Source organism: Bos grunniens, chromosome 9, assembly GCF_055505025.1.
Source record: "Bos grunniens cultivar Pamir isolate PY7600 chromosome 9, Bosgru_T2T1.0, whole genome shotgun sequence".
NCBI lineage: Eukaryota > Metazoa > Chordata > Mammalia > Artiodactyla > Bovidae > Bos > Bos grunniens.
The window spans coordinates 75,827,353-75,849,076 of NC_141173.1; the positions used below are offsets into that span (position 1 = coordinate 75,827,353).

Consider the following 21,724-nt stretch of genomic DNA (forward strand, 5'->3'; position numbering starts at 1 on the left):
TGAATTGTTCCTTTGTTATCTCTGATGTTCTTGAAGAGATGTCTAGTCTTTCCCATTCTATTGTTTTCCTCTATTTCTTTGCACTGATCAGTGAGGAAGGCTTTCTTATCTCTCCTTACTGTTCTTTGGAACTCTGCATTCAGATGGGTATATCTTTCCTTTTCTCCTTTGCTTTTCACTTCTTTTCAGAGCTGTTTGTAAGGCCTCCTCAAACAGCCATTTTGCTTTTTTGCATTTCTTTTTCTTGGAGGTGGTTTTGCTCCCATCTCCTGTACAATGTCACAAGCCTCTATCCATAGTTCATTAGGCACTCTATCAGATCTAGTCCCTTAAATCTATTTCTCACTTCCACTGTATAATCGTTAGGGATTTGATTTAGGTCATACCTGAATGGTCTAGTGGTTTTCCCTACTTTCTTCAATTTAAGTCTGAATTTGGCAATAAGTTCATGATCTGAGCCACAGTCAGCTCCCGGTCTTGTTTCTGCTGACTATATAGAGCCTCTCCATCTTTGACTTCAAAGAATATAATCAATCTGATTTCTGTGTTGACCATCTGGTGATGTCCATGTGTAGAGTCTTCTCTTGTGTTGTTGGAAGAGAGTGTTTGCTATGACCAGTGCATTCTCTTGGCAGAACTCTATTAGCCTTCACCCTGCTTCATTCTGTACTCCAAGGCCAAATTTGCGTGTTACCCCAGGTGTTTCTTGACTTCCTACTTTTGCATTCCAGTCCCCTATAATGAAAAGGACATCTGTTTCGGGTGTTAATTCTAGAAAGTCTTGTAGGTCTTCATTGAACTGTTCAGCTTCTTCATTACTGGACGGGGCATAGACTTGGATTACTGGGATATTGAATGGTTTGCCTTGGAAACGAACAGAGATCATTCTGTTGTTTTTGAGACTGCATCCAAGCACTGCATTTCGGACCCTTTTGTTGACTATGATGGCTACTCCCTTGCCCACAGTAGTAGATATAATGGTTATCTGAGTTAAATTCACCCATTCCAGTCCATTTTAGTTTGCTGATTCCTAGAATGTCAATGTTCACTCTTGCCATCTCCTGTTTGATCACTTCCAATTTGCCTTGATTCATGGACCTAACATTCCAGGTTCCTATGCAGTATTGCTCTTTATAGCATCAGACCTTGCTTGCATCACCAGTCACATCCACAACTGGGTGGTGTTTTTACTTTGGCTGCGTCTCTTCATTCTTTCTGGAGTTATTTCTCCACTGATATCCAGCATATTGGGCACCTACTGACGTGGGGAGTTCATCTTTCACTGTCCTATCTTTTTGCCTTTTCATACTGTTCATGGGGTTCTCAAGGCAGGAATACTGAAGTGGTTTGCCATTCCCTTCTCCAGTGGACCACATTTTGTCAGAACTCTCCACCATGACCCATGTTATATGTTATATCAGACTTGATATAACATAAATTTATGAAATCTAGTGTACATCATTTAAACATTTCCTGTGTTTTAACTGGAAGCCCTGTGATGAATTTAATCTTTTTCTCTGGAGCTAGGCTTTGAGATGGAGAAGGAGATGGCACCCCACTCCAGTACTCTTGCCTGGAAAATCCCATGGACGGAGGAGCCTGGTAGGGTGCAGTCCATGGGGTCGCTAAGAGTCGGACACGACCGAAGCGACTTCACTTTCACTTTCCACTTTCATGCATTGGAGAAGGAAATGGCACCCCACTCCAGTGTTCTTGCCTGGAGAATCCCAGGGATGGGGAGCCTGGTGGGCTGCTGTCTGTGGGGTTGCACAGAGTCGGACACCATTGAAGTGACTTAGCAGCAGCAGCAGCAGCAGGTTTTGAGAGTCTGAAGCTTCAGGTGAATTCCATTCACTGCTGCCATGATGATAAGGAATCACCTCTGCCTACAGGTGGTAACAGTAGAACTTGAGCAGCTGTAGGTCTTTGTAGAATTTATTGAAAAGCAACCCCAGAAGGGGAAGGGATGCTTAAACAACCTCAGGACACATTCTCTGTCTCTAATCTGGACTTTTGTCTGCTGGCTGACTTGACTGTGCAGGTCAACTTTCTCCATAAAGTGAAACACATGGCCACCAACAATTCCTCAGTTTTGTAACCTGTAAATTCTCCTGTGTGAGGGGGACTAGCATTATTTTTTCAATTATAGTTCAGAGAAATCCCGTATATCTCCTTTTGGCCAGTCTAGCTGTGCCAGGGGCAGCTTTGTAAGGCAGATATGTTTTTGTGTCTTTCGAAGTATAGTTGGTTTACAAAGTTACGTTAAGTTGCAGTTATACAAAATAGTGATTCACAATTTTTAAAGGTTATACACCATTTATAGTTATTATAAAATATTAGCTATATTCCCTTTGTTGTACAATATATGTTTGTATCTTATTTTATACGTGATAGTTTGTACTTCTTCATCTCCTACCCCTGTATTTTCCTCCTGTCCTTCTCTCACTGAGCTGGTGACCACTGATTTGTTCCCTGTATCTGTGGGTCCGTATGAGGCAGATATTTTATCGTAGGTAAGGAAAATGACAATTCAAGACATTAAGTAACTTGACTGAACATCAACAACTACTAAATGATTGAGCTGGACTAGAGCTAAGCTCTGAAGCTCCAAAGTCCCTATTCTTAAACTCTACATTTCATTACCACAAGCAGTATAATTCTTATCTTTCTTAACTGACAAAGAAATCAGAAAAAAATTGTCTGAAATTATTGGACTTAGCTAAATGACAAATAATTTAGAATTGGGATGATAGGAAATTAAATGTAGGTAACTAAAGGAAATGTTTAAAAGTTAATGTTTTTCAGTTCAGTTCAGTCACTCAGTCGTGTCCGACTCTTAGCGGCCCCATGAATCGCAGCGCGCCAGGCCTCCCTGTCCATCACCAACTCCCGGAGTTCCCTCAGACTCACGTCTGTCGAGTCAGTGATGCCATCCAGCCATCTCATCCTCTGTCATTCCCTTCTCCTCCTGACCCCAATCCCTCCCAGCATCAGAGTCTTTTCCAATGAGTCAACTCTTCGCATGAGGTGGACAAAGTACTGGAGTTTCAGCTTTAGCATCATTCCTTCCAAGGAACACCCAGGCCTGATCTCCTTTAGAATGGACTGGTTGGATCTCCTTGCAGTCCAAGGGACTCTCAAGAGTCTTCTCCAACACCACAGTTCAAAAGCATCAGTTCTTCGGCGCTCAGCTTTCTTCACAGTCCAACTCTCACATCCATACATGACCACTGGAAAAACCATAGCCTTGACTAGACGGACCTTTGTTGGCAAAGTAATGTCTCTGCTTTTGAATATGCTATCTAGGTTGGTCATAACTTTCCTTCCAAGGAGTAAGCGTCTTTTAATTTCATGGCTGCAGTCACCATCTGCAGTGATTTTGGAGCCCCCAAAAATAAAGTCTGACACTGTTTCCACTGTTTCCCCATCTATTTCCCATGAAGTGGTGGGACCGGATGCCATGATCTTCATTTTCTGAATGTTGAGCTTTAAGCCAACTTTTTCACTCTCCTCTTTCACCTTCATCAAGAGGCTTTTTAGTTCCTCTTCACTTTCTGCTATAAGGGTGGTGTCATCTGCATATTTGAGCTTATTGATATTTCTCCCAGCAGTCTTGATTCCAGCTTGTGCTGCCACTTATTAGCATATCTGCTATATGCTAGAGACCATGCTAACGCTTTACAGAAACTTTATTACACTAAATGTTTTTGTACCATCCTCCGTCCAGGCATTCTGAGGAACTAGTCTCAGAGATATTATACAGCTTGTGCAGGGTCACACAACTACTAAATGGAATCAAGACCATCACAGCATTTTTTTTTTTACATTAACCTGAACTGGCTTTCTCAGAGGATCAGTTATTGTTTGTAATTTACTTTTGATGGAGATATATATATATTCAGAATTTTTCATCTGGTCATTTTGTTGTTTCCTCATATTTTACAAAATTGAAGGCAAACAGCATCTAAAACAGTTAATCAGGGTTGACTCTGTGCAGCTAAGTGGTATAAATTATTTTTGTAGTAATTCAGCATATAATCCTTACATTTTCTCTGCTTGTTTCTTTCAAGGTGAAATCCATACCTCTGGATGGCCCTTTAAAATGTAATAAATGTAAAAGCTAAGATTTGAAATTATCCATTCTGACTTGGACTTTGCACACATTTTACAGTAAAACTGTTACCATTTTGCTTCCTGTAGAATATACTGGTATAGGGTGCTAACTTCACTTACGAGAAACGAGGATTTTCAGAGCCTTTTCCTTTCCTGAAGAAAAATGCATTGGGTGTGTGCTTAGTCACTGTTCTGCTTGTGTCAGTGTGAGATTCAGGTTTTCCTGCTTTGAGTAGATCTAAAAACTTAATATGGTGCCTTATTTTTTGTAGTTGTCACTTTTAGTAGTTCTTATATATTATTACAGTATAAAACAATGTATCTAGTGTATATGACATACAGATGGCAATGTCCTGATAATGGAAGTGGTGTGTTTTCCCCGACTTGTCATCATGGGTACCAAGCATCCAAGTGGTGTAATAAAGAGTGATCAAGTCTTCCTCTTTCACCAGGCGATCAGACTTTGAGAATTTGGGACGTGAAGACAACAGGAGTCAGAATTGTGGTTCCAGCACATCAGGCAGAAATTTTGAGCTGTGACTGGTGTAAATATAATGAGGTACCCTATCTGGTTCTATCCTTAGCTACCGAGCCCTTCCTAACGTTGAAATGTTCTAGATTTTATCTTTGTTCATGTGGACTTGGATAGTGTTTACGGGCCATTAAGTTAGATTCAGTCCCTTTCATTTCTAATTGATGATTGTGAGTGACCTGCATTAGCATTAATTGGATTTAAGTGCACATAAAACAGGCTGAATAAGAAACAGAAATTCTCAAAAGTTCAATAGTGCAGCCTTACTTGTTTGTTTGGGGAACTGCTTTATAATATATATAATTTTTTACTTTATTGCTCTTAACCCTGCCAATTTGTATCATCTTTTGCCTTCATTTCTTGTGCACTTTGCTAGTGAGGCTGCTGAACTATTTGTAACTTGATTTTTACTTTGACAGTCCATTGGTTTTAGGAATTTTCTATTTCATTTTCTCTTAAAAGCCTAACCAAGCTTCATGTTTCTGGAAGATAGCAGTGTCCATTTGCAACCTTTTGCAACTTTCAGCTAACCATACGGGCATATGAATTAGAAATAGAAATGGATTAAACATGTTTTGATATGCCATTTAAATATATTATCTACCTGAAGTGGTCTGTTGACTGTGACAGTTAAGCATAACATATACTTTGTTTTTTTCCCCAATTTTAGTCAATGAAAATTAAGGGAACATTGTATTGGCTGAGTTTTTAAATTAGAAAGAAATAAAATAAATTAAAAGAAGATATAGAACATATTCAAATAATACTTGATTTTAATAAAATTTTCAGTGCCGATGACTACATTTCAAATCTCACCCATGATTTTTCCGAATAAGAAAATAAAATTGTGGACTATATGTTATACTTTCGGGAATTCTAAAAAAGATGCTGATATGTACTTGCTGCTGCTGCTGCTAAGTTGCTTCAGTCGTGTCCAACTCTGTGTGACCCCATAGATGGCCTCCCACCAGGCTCCCCCGTCCCCAGGATTCTCCAGGCAAGAACACTGGAGTGGGTTGCCATTTCCTTCTCCAAATGCATGAAAGTGAAAAGTAAAAGTAAAGTCGCCCAGTCGTGTCTGACTCTTAGCGACCCCATGGACTGCAGCCTTCCAGGTCCTCCGTCCATGGGATTTTCCAGGCAAGAGTACTGGAGTGGGTTGCCATTGCCTTCTCCGGATATACACTTGAGAATACTCTAAAAAATGTTTTAAAAACAATCTCTGAAGCTTTTTAAAAATGAGCTTATATTGAAGTCCAAAATGTCAGACAATGGATTACTGCCCTGGTTCATGTGAAGTAGGGCTGAGTGTGGACCCAGCTTTTGGCTTATTCAGCCGTGAACTCTGGGTTCACCTAGGGTTCTAGATAGGAGACTACCCACTATTTGCATAAATTCTCAGATAGAGTTAGCTATTACATTAAGACATGGTCCATGAGAGTTAGGAGCAATGATTGATTAGGAAAACAACATGTAATCTATACCTTTGCCCATTCAAATATTTGTGAATTAGCAGTCTCTTGCCTTTTAACGCCTGGTAGAAACCTCAGAGGATGCTGAAGAGACAGGTGGGCTCTTTTGCCAGGTGTACTTTTTAATAACTTGTGTTCTTATTAGTATCCCTAAAAGTAGACGGGAGAAGCTACAATGTGAGACTATGCCTTTTTCTCTTGTGCACTGTGTTCCTTTATATACCTAAGGCATATTAAGTTCCTTTTCTTTCAAGTCATACTAAGTTTTGCTTTTGATGTATATTTTAACTCCTTTCTATAATGTTATGTAACTTTTCAAGAATGACTCCTGGGTTCAGATTAAATAAGTACCAGAAAATAGGAAATATTTCCAGTAGGAAAGCTTGGCTACTGCATAATTGTAAAGAGTCGCACTTAACCTTGCTTTATTGTTTTCAGAATTTGGTGGTGACAGGGGCGGTTGATTGTAGTTTGAGAGGCTGGGACTTGAGGAATGTACAACAACCTGTGTTTGAACTTCTCGGTCACACCTATGCTATTAGGAGAGTGAAAGTAAGTTTTTATCCTTTCTTTTTCTACACAGAACAAAAAGATAGATACTGTCAATGAAGTACATTTAAAAGGTGTTTAAGGGATGGGGTTATTGATTCTTTTTTTTTTTTGCGTTTTGTTACCCAGTGAATGGTAGTAAACATTGAAAGCTAAAATTAGGTAAAACACTGGAGTGATTATTGAGTGACTTATAAAAATATAGTCAGGTGGTACTCAGGAGTGAATAAAAATGTTCTTCTCATTCTGTCATCCCCATGCTACTATTTCTGTTAAAACTTTATTGTAATTTAGTTTTAGTATTATAGTCTTTATAATTTTTCATTCAGTGGAAAAGTTTATTTTGTTGAAACTTGTACAGAGAGGTGGTTAATTCTTTCTTTTCCCTAACATGATTATATATATGAATGTTCACAAAAGTTATAGAGTATAGAAAAATTTCCACTTTGTAAATAGTAGAGATAACTTTTTTCTTCTGCTTCTCCTGAATTTGTCAGGTTGTAAAGTGACCAACGTTAGTTTTCCAGCTTTTTTTTTTTTTTGGTTTGTTGGGTCCTTGTTACTCCACGGGGCATTCTCTGGTTACGGCAGGCGGGGACGTCTCACTGTGCTGGCTTCTCTTCTTATGGACCAGCGGGCTCTAGAGCGCCGGCTCAGTACTTGTGGTGCATGGGCTTCATTGCATGTGGGTAGCCTCCTGGACCAGGGATCAAACATGTGTTTCCTGCATTGGCAAGTGTATTCTTAACCACTGAACCACCAGGGAAGTCCTTCCCAGCTTTTATTTAGGTAAATTTTGCTAAGTCACTGTGGAAAACATCTTATTAAGGGACATCTCCCAATTTAATTTTTGATTTTTTACATTACAGATAAGTACCTTTTTGATCTTTTAATTAAGATAGTTATGTTATTCCTATTTTTAAAATTCTAAATTGCAGTTAATATTTAAAATTTTTCTGGTTATAACTCAAAATATGAGACCCAGTGCCCAGATTTTTTTTGAATGGCACACAAGTTTTGGTAGTTAAAAAATGTTTTCTGTATATACTTCATAATTCTTCTGAGAATGAAATAGGGTGAAATAGTGAAAGTGTTTTGCAAACTGTGAAGAAATTCAAATGTAAGTATATATTTGTCTATAAACATTTAAAGTACTGGTAAGAAAAACGCTGAGGAAATAAAATTACAGTGGGCAGCCAGTTAAAAGATGTATATTAATACTTGTATATTACCTGTCTTTAAAATTTGTAATTTTTGACCTTGATATCATTAGATGTGATATACAAATAGCATAAAAATTATTTTAAAACTTTTAACATTTAAATGTTTGATGCTTGTACCTAATAGCAGTCATAAAATATGTTTACAAGATTGGTAAATTATATAATTATATGTGTGAATCGTCATACACTTATGTCCTTTAGATTTGTAGAAGTTAATTTTGGATAGCCAATATGAAATTGTGCTTAATTTTTCCAGAATAGCAACATTTAGGGAATATTTAATTCTAAATAAGATTTAAAAAGCTTGAGAAATGACTTTCTTTGAAGAATGTAAAAACAACCATTTTTCCTGTAGGTGGATACTTAAAAGACTAAAGGATTTTTGCCTCAAATTAAAGCATAATAAGGTTTGGAAAAGCATACTTAAAAATTTTTTTTATTGGAGTATAGTTGAGTTACAATGTTGTGTTAGTTTCATGTGTACAGCAAAGTGAATCAGTTATATATATACATATATCCATTCTTTTTTTAGATTCTTTTCCCATATACAGTATTACAGAGTATTGAGTAGAGTTCTCTGTGCTATATAGTAGGTCCTTATTAGTTATCTATTTGACATATAGTAGTGTCTGTTCTTCTGACAGTCCTGTCTAGACATTGTAATAATGTTCATGGGAATGATCTTATGAAGTACCGTGTTATAATTACAGTTAACCTCAAAAAGGACTTTTTTGTTTTCTTTTGTAGTTTTCACCATTTCATGCTTCTGTGCTGGCCTCTTGTTCCTATGATTTTACTGTAAGGTACAGTGGTTTTTGATATGTTTCATTGTAAAATACCAAGTACCATTTGTATCTTTATAACTTTTATTAAGGATATGTTTATTTTGCTAATATAAAAATAATCTGAGCTGGGAACATGAGAATATTTTCTACTGGGATTAATATTTTATTTTCCTGTTTTTATGATCTAGTCACATGGATGAATGAATTCTTTATTATTTCAAGATTTGCTTGATCTTTCTATTTAAGTCTTTTTTCCTGACTGTTCTTCCTAAAGTAATATCTTCCTATGCCATAGATTGACTAGCTAGTACCTTTTTAAATTTAGATTTCAAAAGTTGTGAAATCTTATTTGCTTAGGTCTAATTATATAAATCTTACGGCTAAAATTTATATTAAAAAAACAACATGAATGTATGTATGTTTGTGGATGACTGTATGTATGTGTGTATACATGTGTATCTATGTATGAATATGTGTATATGTATCTCTAATCGTAGCCCCAGTTCTGATCCCACACCACACAGGGTTCATTCTACTTTTTCTCCTTTTCCAGATTTATAACTCCTGTTTTTTATTATTTACAACATTTTTACTTACTTGCTATTCTAGAATTCTAGGAAAGTAGTTTGGAAATCACTTTGTATCAATTCATGAAGATCTTTTTCATTCTGCATAATAACTCCTTTATGTACATATACTATAGTTTATTCAGTTATTCTCCTATATATGGATATTTAACTTGTTTCAAGTATTTTATAAATAACAGTGCCATAATGAATAATAACCTTGTATGTGCATATGTTCACATCACTAGAGAATTAGCTTCAGAATATATTCCCAGAAGTGGGATTGCTAAATTAAAAGGTAATGATATAAATATATATCTTCTGTTTTGTTATATATATATATATTCGTTGTATATTCCTACCCATGAGGAATATTCCAGTTTCCATTCTAAGCAATAGTGTTTGAGAGTACCTGTTTCTCTACCATCTAAGGATCATTGATTCTTTAGGGGTTTCCAAGTTCATGATCATAACATCTATAAATATAGTTTTACATCTTCAGGTTCTGATGCCCCTAATTGATTTATCTGATTGCCTTGACAGATACCTCTATTACAGTGTTAAATAGTGTTATAGTGAAGTGAAATTCAGACATAAATTGAAGAAAATAGGGGAAACCACTAGACCATTCAGGTATGACCTAAATCAAATCCCTTATGATTACACAGTGGAAGTGACACATAGATTCAAGGGAGTAGATCTGATAGAGTGCCTGAAGAACTATGGGCAGAGGTTCTTGACATTGTATAGGAGGCAGGGATCAAGACCATCCCCAAGAAAAAGAAATACAAAAAGGCAAAATGGTTGTCTGAGGCGGCCTTACAAATAGCTCTGAAAAGAAGAGAAGTGAAAGGCAAAGGAGAAAAGGAAAGATATACCCATTTGAATGCAGAGTTCCAAAGAATAGCAAGAAGAGATAAGAAAGCCTTCCTCACTGATCAGTGCAAAGAAATAGAGGAAAACAATAGAATGGGAAAGACTAGACATCTCTTCAAGAAAATTAGAGATACCAAAGGAACAATTCATGCAAAGATGGGCACAATAAAGGACAGAAATGGTACAGACCTAACAGAAGCAGAAGATACTAAGAAGAGGTGGCAAGAATACACAGAAGAACTATACAAAAAAGATCTTCACGACCCAGATAGTCAACGATGGTGTGATCACTCACCTAGAGCCAGACATCCTGGAATGTGAAGTCAAGTGGGTCTTAGGAAGCCTCACTACAAACAAAGCTAGTGGAGGTGATGGAATTCCAGTTGTGCTACTTCAAATCCTAAAAGATGATGCTGTGAAAGTGCTGCACTCAATATGCCAGCAAATTTGGAAAACTGAGCAGTGGCCACAGGACTGGAAAAGGTCAGTTTTCATTCCAATCCCAAAGAAAGGCAACGCCAAAGAATGCTCAAACTACCACACAATTGCACTCATCTCACACGCTAGTAAAGTAATGCTCAAAATTCTCCAAGCCAGGCTTCAGCAATAAGTGAACCATGAACTTCCGTATATTCAAGCTGGTTTTAGAAAAGGCAGAGGAACCAGAGATCAAATTGCCAACATTTGTTGGATCATCGAATAACAAGAGAGCTCCAGAAAAACGTCTACTTCTGCTTTATTGACTATGCCAAATCCTTTGACTGTGTGGATCACAACAAACTGTGGAAAATTCTTAAAGAAATGGAAATACCAGACCGCATGACTGGCCTCTTGAGAAACCTATATGCAGGTCAGGAAGCAACAGTTAGAACTGGACATGGAACAACAGACTGGTTCCAAATAGGAAAAGGAGTACGTCAAGGCTGTGTATTGTCACTGTGCCTGTTTAACTTACATGCAGAGTGCATCATGAGAAATGCTCATGATAAAGCGTTTGGATGGATGAAGCACATGCTGGAATCCAGATTGCCAGAAGAAATATCAATAACCTCAGATATGCAGATGACACCACCCTTATGGCAGAAAGTGAAGGACTAAAGAGCCCCTTGATGATAGAGAAAGAGGAGAGTGAAAAAGTTGGCTTAAGACTCAACATTCAGAAAATATCATGGCATCTGGTCCCACCACTTCATGGCAAATAGATGGGGAAACAGTGGCAGATTTTAGTTTTTGGGGCTCCAAAATCACTGCAGATGGTGACTGCAGCCATGAAACTGAAAGACCTTTGCTCCTTGGAAGAAAAGTTATGACCAACCTAGACAGTATATTAAAAAGCAGAGACATTATTTTGCCAACAAAGGTCCATCAAGTCAAAGTTATGGTTTTTCCAGTAGTCATGTATGGATGTGAGAGTTGGACTGTAAAGAAAGCTGAGTGTTGAAGAATTGATGCTTTTGATCTGTGGTGTTGGAGAAGACTCTTGAGAGTCCCTTGGACTGCAAGGAGATCCAACCAGTCCATCCTAATGAAAATCAGGTCCTGAATATTCATTGGAAGGACTGATGCTGAAGCTGAAACTCCAGTACTTTGCCACCTGAAGTGAAAAACTGACTCATTGGAAAAGACTCTGATGCTGGGAGGGATTGGGGGCAGGAGGAGAAGAGGAGGGCAGAAAATGAGATGGTTGGATGGCATCACCAACAGAATGGACGTGAGTTTGAGTAAACTCCAGGAGTTGGTGATGGACAGGGAGGTCTGGCGTGTTGTGGTTCATGGGGTCACAACGAGTCAGACAGGACTGAGCGACTGAACCGAAGTGAAAGTGAAAGTTACTCAGTTGTTTCTGACTCTCTGCGACCCCATGGACTATATAGTACATGGAATTCTCCAAGCTGAAATACTGGAGTGGGTAAATCCAGGATATCTTCCCAACCCAGGGATCAAACCCAGGTCTCCCACATTGCAGGTGGATTCTTTACCAGCTGAGCCACAAAGGAAGCCCAAGAATACTAGAGTGAGTAGCCTATCCCTTCTCCAGAGGATCTTCTCCACCCAGGAATTGAATCTGGGTCTCCTGCATTGCAGGCGGATTCTTTACCAACTGAGCTATCAGGGAAGACAAGTGTTAAAGAGAATGTCTTAATTCATGTGTTTAGTGAAAATACCTCTAATGTTTCCCTGTTTAAAGAAGGATGCTGACTTTAAAACAAAGTATATTTATCATGCTAATAAAGTATTCATTGATGCTTGTTTTGTTGAGTGTTTTTTTTTAGAATCAGGAATGGGTCTTAAGATTTGTTAAAGGCTTTTTCAGCATCTATGGAGATGATCATGATTTTTCTTTTTTGAGCTATTTGTGTGATGTGTTTTATTAATGGATCAAATCAGCCTTGCATTCTTAGACCACAACTCTCCTATTCTTTGTATATCATTTTCTTACACATAGAACAAGATATTTTGTTGGATTTTGTCTGGTAGTACTTTATTTAGAACTTTTATATCAATATTCAGAGGTGATTTTGGCCTATATGTGTTGCTAATCATATGCATATCTCTAATCATACCCCTAATCCTGGACCCACACCACACAGGGTTTATGTAGGGATTTAAGTTTTTCTACATTTTTTAAGCTTCTGAACAGTTTTTGCAATATAGAGGATATTTGGTTTTTGCAGCTTTGATAGACTTTCTTTGTGAAACCATCTGGGCATGGGTCTTTTTGTGGAGTACTTCCTGATAACTCTATTTATTCTATGGGAATTTTTCTCTTTAAACTTCCTGTCTCTAATGTGATCAGTTTAGGAAATTATCCTCTGCTTATGGGTTTTCACATTTATTTATATAAATGTCTATAGTGTCATGACTTTTTCATTTCTTCTGATTCAGTGATATTTCTCTATTATTTTTGATTTTGTTTATTTGTGATTTCTACTTTAACTTATCTAATGGTATGTTTATTTTGTTATTTTTTTCTTAAGCATACAAAATTTTGATTTGTTAATGAGAACTATTGTTTTTCTATTCAGTACCTCATTAATTATTGCCTTTATTTCCTTCTTGATACTTTCTTTGGGCTTACTTTGTTCTTTTCCACGGTTTGAACTGAGAATTTACTTATTTTTATTCTTTCATCATGTTAATAAAGTGTTTAATAATATGAATTTTCTTCTAGTTTTTATTTCATTTGTAACCCATGAATTCTGATACGTATATTTTCATTATTGTTAAAAAATATGTAACTTCTATTTGTGTTTCATGTTTCTTCCAAGAGTTATTTAGAAGGAAGTTATTTAATTTCCATATGAGAATACGTTTTAATTTTTGAAAATTTGTGAATAATTTCTAGTTTTATTGCATTGTGATCAGAGAATACTATATTTTAGTCATTCTGTTTTAAGGGGGGGAACCTAATAAAAGGTCAATTTTTTGGATGTTACATATGCAGTTGAGAAGGTTTAATCTCTGCTTTCACTTTGTAAATTTAAATATATAACTATGCATATGTGCATGCTAAGTTGCTTCAGTTGTGTCCAACTTTGTGACCTTAATGACTGTGGCCCACCAGGCTCCTCTGTCCATGGGATTTTCTGGGCAAGAATACTGGAGTGGGTTGCCACGCCCTCCTCCAGCGGATCTTCCTGACCCAGGGATTGATACCAGGTCTCTTATATCTCCTGCGTTGGCAAGCGGGTTCTTTACCACTAGTGCCACCTTATAACCATAAGCTCTGCTAAGTAATTATGTTATTTGGATCATCGGTATCCTTTCTTACTCCTAGTTCACGTAATCTGTTTTGTACCAAGAGTGGAATATTTAAAAATCCTATTATCAGTGGGCCTCTATCTATGTCTCCCTGAATCTATTTTAGATTTGACTTCATAAGGACATATGCTGTATTATTTGGTGCATAGATATTTATAATATACATTTAGTGAACTGAAACTTTTGACATAAAAGAGAGTCTAACTTTGACACAGTTAATTGCTTTTAGTTTTAATTACAGTTTATCACTTATTGATATCATTGCTCCTGCTTTCATATTGTTTCCATCTTCCAGATACCTTTTTCTGTACTTTTAGCTTTTTTGATCCATGTTGTTTTGGTATGGCTCTCGTATAGAGCATATATTTGGATTTTGCTCAGTGAACTAAATAAAAAATCTTTTTATTATAATATGCAAGTTTAGTTTGTTGCTTCAGTTGAGTTCAGTTCAGTTGCTCAGTCGTGTCCAACTCTTTGCGACCCCATGAATCGCAGCACGCCAGGCCTCCCTGTCCATCACCAACTCCCGGAGTTCACTTAAACTCACGTCCATCGAGTTGGTGATGCCATCCAGCCATCTCATCCTCTGTCATCCCCTTCTCCTCCTGCCCCCAATCCCTCCCAGTATCAGAGTCTTTTCCAATGAGTCAGCTCTTCGCAAGAGGTGGCCAAAGTATTGGAGTTTCAGCTTTAGTATCATTCTTTCCAAAGAAATCCCAGGGCTGATCTCCTTCAGAATGGACTGGTTGGATCTCCTTGCGGTCCAAGGGACTCTCAAGGGTCTTCTCCAACACCACAGTTCAAAAGCATCAATTCTTCAGCACTCAGCTTTCTTCATAGTCCAACTCTTGCATCCACACATGACCACTGGAAAAACCATAGCCTTGACTAGACGGACCTTTGTTGGCTCTGCTCTTGAATATGCTATCTAGGTTGATCATAACATTCCTTCCAAGGAGTAAGCGTCTTTTAATTTCATGGCTGCAGTCACCATCTGCAGTGATTTTGGAGCCCAAAAAAAGAAAGTCTGACACTGTTTCCACTGTTTCCCCATCTATTTCTCATGAAGTGATGGCACCAGATGCCATGATCTTCATTTTCTGAATGTTGAGCTTTAAGCCAACTTTTTCACTCTCCACTTTCACTTTCATCAAGAGGCTTTTGAGTTCCTCTTCACTTTCTGCCATAAGGGTGGTGTCATCTGCATATCTGAGGTTATTGATATTTCTCCCGGCAATCTTGATTCCAGCTTGCGTTTCTTCCAGTCCAGCGTTTCTCATGATGTACTCTGCATAGAAGTTAAATAAACAGGGTGACAATATACAGCCTTGACGAACTCCTTTTCCTATTTGGAACCAGTCTGTTGTTCCATGTCCAGTTCTAACTCTTGCTTCCTGACCTGCATACAAATTTCTCAAGAGGCAGGTCAGATGGTTGGGTACTCCCATCTCTTTCAGAATATTCCACAGTTTATTGTGATCCACACAGTCAAAGGCTTTGGCATTGTCAATCAAGCAGAAATAAATGTTTTTCTGGAACTCTCTTGCTTTTTCGATGATCCAGTGGATGTGGCAATTTGATCTCTGGTTCCTCTGCCTTTTCTAAAACCAGCTTGAACGTATGGAAGTTCATAGTTCATGTATTGCTGAAGCCTGGCTTGGAGAATTTTGAGCATTACTTCACTAGCATATGTGATGAGTGCAAATGTGTGGTAGTTTGAAGATTCTTTGGCATTGCCTTTCTTTGGGATTGGAATGAAAACGGACCTTTTCCAGTCCTGTGGCCACTGCTGAGTTTTCCAAATTTGCTGGCATATTGAGTGCAGCACTTTCACAGCATCATCTTTCAGGATTTGGAATAGCTCAACTGGAATTCCATCACCTCCACTAGCTTTGTTCGTAGTGATGCTTTCTAAGGCCCACTTGAATTCACATTCCAGGATGTCTGGCTCTAGGTGAGTGATCACACCATCGTGATTATCTTGGTCGTGAGATCTTTTTTGTACAGTTCTTCTGTGTATTCTTGCCACTTCTTAATATCTTCTGCTTCTGTGAGGTCCATACCATTTCTGTCCTTTATCAAGTCCATCTTTGCATGAAATGTTCCCTTGGTATCTCTAATTTTCTTGAAGAGATCTCTAGTCTTTCCCATTCTATTGTTTTCCTCTGTCTCTTTGCATTGATCACTGAGGAAGGCTTTCTTATCTCTTCTTACTATTCTTTGGAACTCTGCATTCAGATGCTTATATCTTTCCTTTTCTCCTTTGCTTTTCATTTCTCTTCTTTTCACAGCTATTTGTAAGGCCTCCCAGACAGCCATTTTGCTTTTTTGCCTTTCTTTTCTATGGGAATGGTCTTGATCCCTGTCTCCTGTACAATGTCACGAACCTCATTCCATAGTTCATCAGGCACTCTATCTATCAGATCTAGACCCTTAAATCTATTTCTCACTTCCACTGTATAATCATAAGGGATTTGATTTAGGTCATACCTGAATGGTCTAGTGGTTTTCCCTTCTATCTTTAAGTCTGAATTTGGCAATAAGGAGTTCATGATCTGAGCCACAGTGAGCTCACAGTCAGTTTGTTGCTTACTTACGTCCAACTCTTTGTGACCCCATAGACTCTAGCCTGCCAGGCTCCTCTGTCCATGGTATTTTCCAGGCAAGAATACTGGAGTGGGTTGCAATTTCTTTCTCCAGGAGATCTTCTCCACCCAGGAATCAAATGGGTTTCCTGCATTGCAGGCACATTCTTTACCAACTGATCCACCAGGGAAGCTTTAACTTATTCATATTTCTTGAGAAAAATACATTTGGTAGCAAGTCTGTTGTATTTTGTTATGATTATTCTGCCTTATGTTGTGTTTATTGTTCCTGTATGTGATATATTTTGTGTTGTATTTTGATTTTTTTGCTCTTTTATTTAAAAAATTATATTTAAGTAAGTTTTTTTGCTTTGTTTTAGTGGTTGCCTTTGGTCTTATAAGTTTTGTAATGCTTTTATTCCCTTTATTTTATTTACATTTAAAGAAAAAAAAAAACAGAACAGTTCATTCAGTTCTCATATCTGCTGACTCTGGCAACCACTAATCTCTGTTTTCTGTTTCTGTAAGCTTGTTTGGTTTTTGTCTATATTGTTGCAGTTGGCACAGTTTCATTCTTCTCTTATGGCTGAATAATATTCCATTGTATTCATATGCCACAGTTTCTTTATCCTTTCATCTGTTGATGGACACTTTGGTTGCTTCCATATTTTGACTATTGTAAATAACGCTGTGAGGAACATGGGGATACATATATCTTTTCATGTTAATGTTTTGGTTTCCTTCAGATAAAAATCCAGAACTGAAATTGTTCGATCATATGGTATTCTATTTTAAAATTTTTGAGGAACCTCTCTACTGTTTTCCATAGTGGCTACACCAATTTGCATTTCCACCAGTGATGCACTGTGGTTCCCATCCTTGCCAATACTTTCAACAGTAAGCTCATCAAATCTTGTTCAATAGGTTTATAGAACTTTATTTCCAGCCCTTCCTCTTCTCTGGGTATTCAGTGGATCGGGCTGAAAATTCCATCCCTTTAGTCACATGAGACTATGTAAGGACTCCATCTTAAGTCACCTTATTAGCATAACCTCAGGTGTGCTCCAGAGGGAGTCCTTATAAACAAATACATTCCTTTATTCGGGCTTCCCTGGTGGCTCAGAGGTTAAAGCATCTGCCCGAAATGCGGAAGACCTGGGTTCGATCCCTGGGTCAGGAAGATCTGCTGGAGAAGGAAATGGCAGCCCATTCCAGTACTTTTACCTGGAAAATGCCATGCTCGGAGGAGCCTGGTAGGCTACAGTCAATGGGATCGCAGAGTTGTACACGACAGAGCAACTTCACTTCTTCCTTTGTTTGGGAATTTCCAGGGGTTTTAGGAGCTCTGTGCCAGGAACTGCAGGTAAAGATCAAATATCATTCTTATTGTGTTATACTGATCTAGGTCAAGTTTTTCTTTGTGTCTCCAAATGCTTGTTTGGAGATACTAATTCCATTTAGAATGTTATATTACAGTTTTCTTACACTTTGCTATTTAATTTTTTGAGGTGATATTTTCTCAGGTGAATTGTTTGAGTTTATGACATCAATTAAAAAATTGTTTTTTTGACAATAGAGTAAGACTATATGTTTCTACATGTCTGTGTACAGGATTGATGCTTTAGGACTGGTAGCTTTCTTTCCTTTTAGTCTTCTTTTCCCTTTAAACTATTAACTTCCTAAAATACCACCTTGTGTCCTGTGCACTTTAAAATCTGTACTCCATTCTATGCTAAGCTTTTCAGTATTTTCACTCATAGGATGGGCTTTCTCTTTGTGGTGGTAGCTTTAAATCAGTTTTTGACCTGATCCTAGGTCTTCTCTGTTCTATTCAGTTTTTCCTAAATTCCCCTTGCTGTTCAGTAAAGCTTAGATCTAGAACATGGGAGAATGCACACTGAGATTCTGATTTTCTTCTTTTTACATGTAATTACAAGTTGGGATTTGTTAAAGACCTGAGTTTTATTTGTTCTTTTTGCTGTTCTGTATTGGTTTCTGTGAGGATACACTAAGAGGTTTGGATTTACATGGCCTCATTACTTCAACTACCCAGTATTCCTTTCTCCTTTACTTCTAAGTCAGTATTTGATATGGCAGAAGCTATGTAACTTTGTTTGTGTGGAATGTAATTCTAATAGAATAAATTACAACAATGCCTGAGGAGGAATTACATGCCCTAACTCAGTTTTTTTGGACTGATCCAATACAAGCAGGCAGACACGCTGGGGAGCATAATCACACTAAATCTTCCAGCTCTCAATTAAAAGGATACCATGACCAATTTTTTTTTATGTAATAGTCTGTATAAAATAGTATGGAGTGATTATAGAATTTTTAGCATGGGAGCCAAAAAATGGCAACATGGTAGACAGGAGGAAAACCTATCAGTTGTTCACCACCCTCCCCAGGCTCTTCCAGACTGCATCTGTGGAGCTGAATCATGGGCTAGAGGTGAGGGCTGTAAGTATGGATTTGAAGGCCGTTAACTTAGATGGTTTAGTCCAGAAGAATGCATCAATCAGAGGGAGATAAGTTTAGAGAAAGAAGAGCAAGCCAAACAAACAATCTCTAGGAGGGAATTAATGTTGGAAGGAAGAAGGGAATAGGTTACCCAAAACAAGAGGAGACCTCCGAGCATGTAGTATGTCAGAGAAACTGCAGGCGAAGATGTCAACCACACGTGGGTGGCCTACGTAATGTGAGATCCTCCAGGTAGGCTAAACAAGACAAAGAGTGAGCTTGGGATCCTCTCTCTTACATAGTGTCACTTGTGGGCTCAGAGGAGATTTCTAAATATAGAATCCAGTTCCTGGATTTCAGAATCTCTTCTGGAGTTTGAAGCTGATTGCCAAAGGCTTGAAAACTGAAGTGGGGGCATTACTCTTTGGACATCTTAAATCCATTTCACTGACCTTTTCTAATTAAAGGGGAAAACCTAGTGACTACTTGTTCTTGCTTTTCAGAATTGTCATTATGATCTTAATTTTACTGACCAGTCCCTGTTTTATCTATATACTTGCTGCTGCTGCTTCAGTCGTGTCCGACTCTGTGCGACCCTATAGGCGGCAGCCCACCAGGCTCCCCCGTCCCTGGGATTCTCCAGGTGAGAACACTGGAGTGGGTTGCCATTTCCTTCTCCAGGGGATCTTCCCAACCCAGGGATCAAACCTGGTCTCCTGCATTGCAGACAAACGCTTTACCGTCTGAGCCACCAGGGAAGCCCATCTATATACTTAAGTATCCCTAAACACACAGTTGGGGGATGCCTCACTTTTGTTGATGTAGGTTTATCTCAGGAATATTTGTCCAGATTGGGCTTTTGAACGCAAACTGTAGTACTCTAAAATCTTGTAGGTACCTAACTATGCTCAGAAATCATTGCAGTTTTGTGGCACAGAGTCTTCCCTTCAGTTTTTAATTGAAGTATAGTTGATTTATAATATTGTATTAGTTTCAGGTGTATTTCATAGTGATTCACTCCTTTTATAGATTCTTTTTTCTCTCCACTTTTAAGAATTAGGCTCTGCTTTTTTCCTGAATCCTGAGCAGGACTAGAGATTGCGAGATAGATGTTCAGTGCTTCTGGGGAGAGAGAGATGGCTAGGTCTTGGTTCTGTGACATACTGCAAGATCAAAAACATCACTGGTAAACATTTGGCAAGATTATGATCATAATTAGGTAATGTGAGATCTTTAACATAGTTGAAAAAGACTTCAAATAGGCAATTTTGTCTATATAACTAGAGTTTAGGTTTCTTTACTATAAAAATGGAATGTCCTCACAAGCTTGCAGTGATTGAAGAACTGCGTAAAAGGACATACTTGAAAATACCGTGCTAATTCTTTACCTAGGTTTCCAATCTTTACTTCTCTTCTTAAGTCCCCTCCCCTGTCTTATTCCCTGCACTTTAAGCAAACCACCTTATCTCTTTCTTAAAAAAAAAATAATTGTAGGGCTCAAACACAAATTATCTTAATTTTTTCTGTGCTGTGCTTAGTCGTTCAGTCGACTCTTTGTGACCCCATGGACTGTAGCCCGCCAGGCTCTTCTCTCCATGGGGATTCTTCAGGCAAGAATTCTGGAGTGGATTGCCATGCCCTCCTCCAGGGGATCTTCCCAACCCAGGGATCGAACCCATGTCTCTCATGTCTCCTGTATTGGCAGGCGGGTTCTTTACCATCTGAGCCACCAGGGAAGCCCTAATTTTCACTGCAAACCTGTAAATTTATCTAAATCTGTACCTAGCCATTTCTTCTGTGCTAATCAGAACCTGTGCACATGAGTGGTTTTAATCCCATACACTTGTATGTCCTTCAGCACTTTTTTCCATGCCTTCTTTGTGTTGTATCATCAGTCTGCAACTTTCTCCTCAGCCTGTAACTTCTTCCTGTATCCTGTATTTTCCTTTAAGTTCTCTTTTCTTTCTTAGCCAAGCTTTGTTGTTGTTTATAGTTGCTAAGTTGTGTCCGACTTTTTGCAACTCCATGGACTGTAGCCCTCCGGACTCCTCTGTCTATGGGATTTCCCAGGCAAAAATACTAGTGTTGCCATTTCTTTCTCCAGGGGATCTTCCCAAATCAGGGATTGAACCCCTGTCCCCTGTGTTGGCAGGCAGATTTGTTTTTACCACTGAGTCACCTGGGAAGCCCTAGCCAAGTTTTAGAGTCCCCTGAAGCTCTAGTCACCAAGGCCATAAAAGCTCTGCTTGGAGGTCTTAACTTACCCTATCTCATTTGAATCTATAAAATGGATCCACATCACTGATTCAACAGGGCTAATTATCTTGAAAGATTTTTATGCTTTGGCTTTTGAAGTCATCTTGCAATAAGTGGCTTACTTGTGATGGATTATGATTTCTTGGCAATCATTATGCTTAGTTAGGAATTTTTGTGAAGTAAAAAAATCCAACATAAAAATTGTTTTTAAATGGAATGAAATGTTTAAATACAACACTTAACAATTAATAATGTTAAATTTATATGTAGTTAATTAAAAATTGAGTTTAATTTTCAGCTCTCAGACATTCTTGTAGATCCTTGAAAGCTTATAGTCCTACGCACTTAGGGCAATGTGTCCGTTTACTCCTAAGTCTAAAGCTGGCTTACCCCCACTTTACTGAAATTACTCTGGCAGAAACATCAGTGACCTCAATAATACCACATCCAGTCCACTTGTCAGCACTTGTCGTACTGGACCTTGTTGCTGTATTTCAAATTGTTGATCAGTCTTTCCTTGTTAAAACTCCTTACCTTAGGGATTC

General features: G+C 38.1%; 1 protein-coding gene across 2 annotated transcripts in view; it reads left to right on the forward strand.

Annotated features, from left to right (window-relative positions):
- PEX7 (peroxisomal biogenesis factor 7) overlaps nucleotides 1-21,724 on the forward strand; it is an 81,296-nt gene that overhangs the window by 26,043 nt on the left and 33,529 nt on the right. For both annotated transcript variants that reach the window (XM_086318040.1, XM_086318042.1), the window contains exons 6-8: nucleotides 4,566-4,672; nucleotides 6,556-6,669; nucleotides 8,637-8,692. In XM_086318040.1, the coding sequence (XP_086174166.1) occupies nucleotides 4,566-4,672; nucleotides 6,556-6,669; nucleotides 8,637-8,692 (277 nt within the window). The remainder of the gene's footprint in view (nucleotides 1-4,565; nucleotides 4,673-6,555; nucleotides 6,670-8,636; nucleotides 8,693-21,724) is intronic.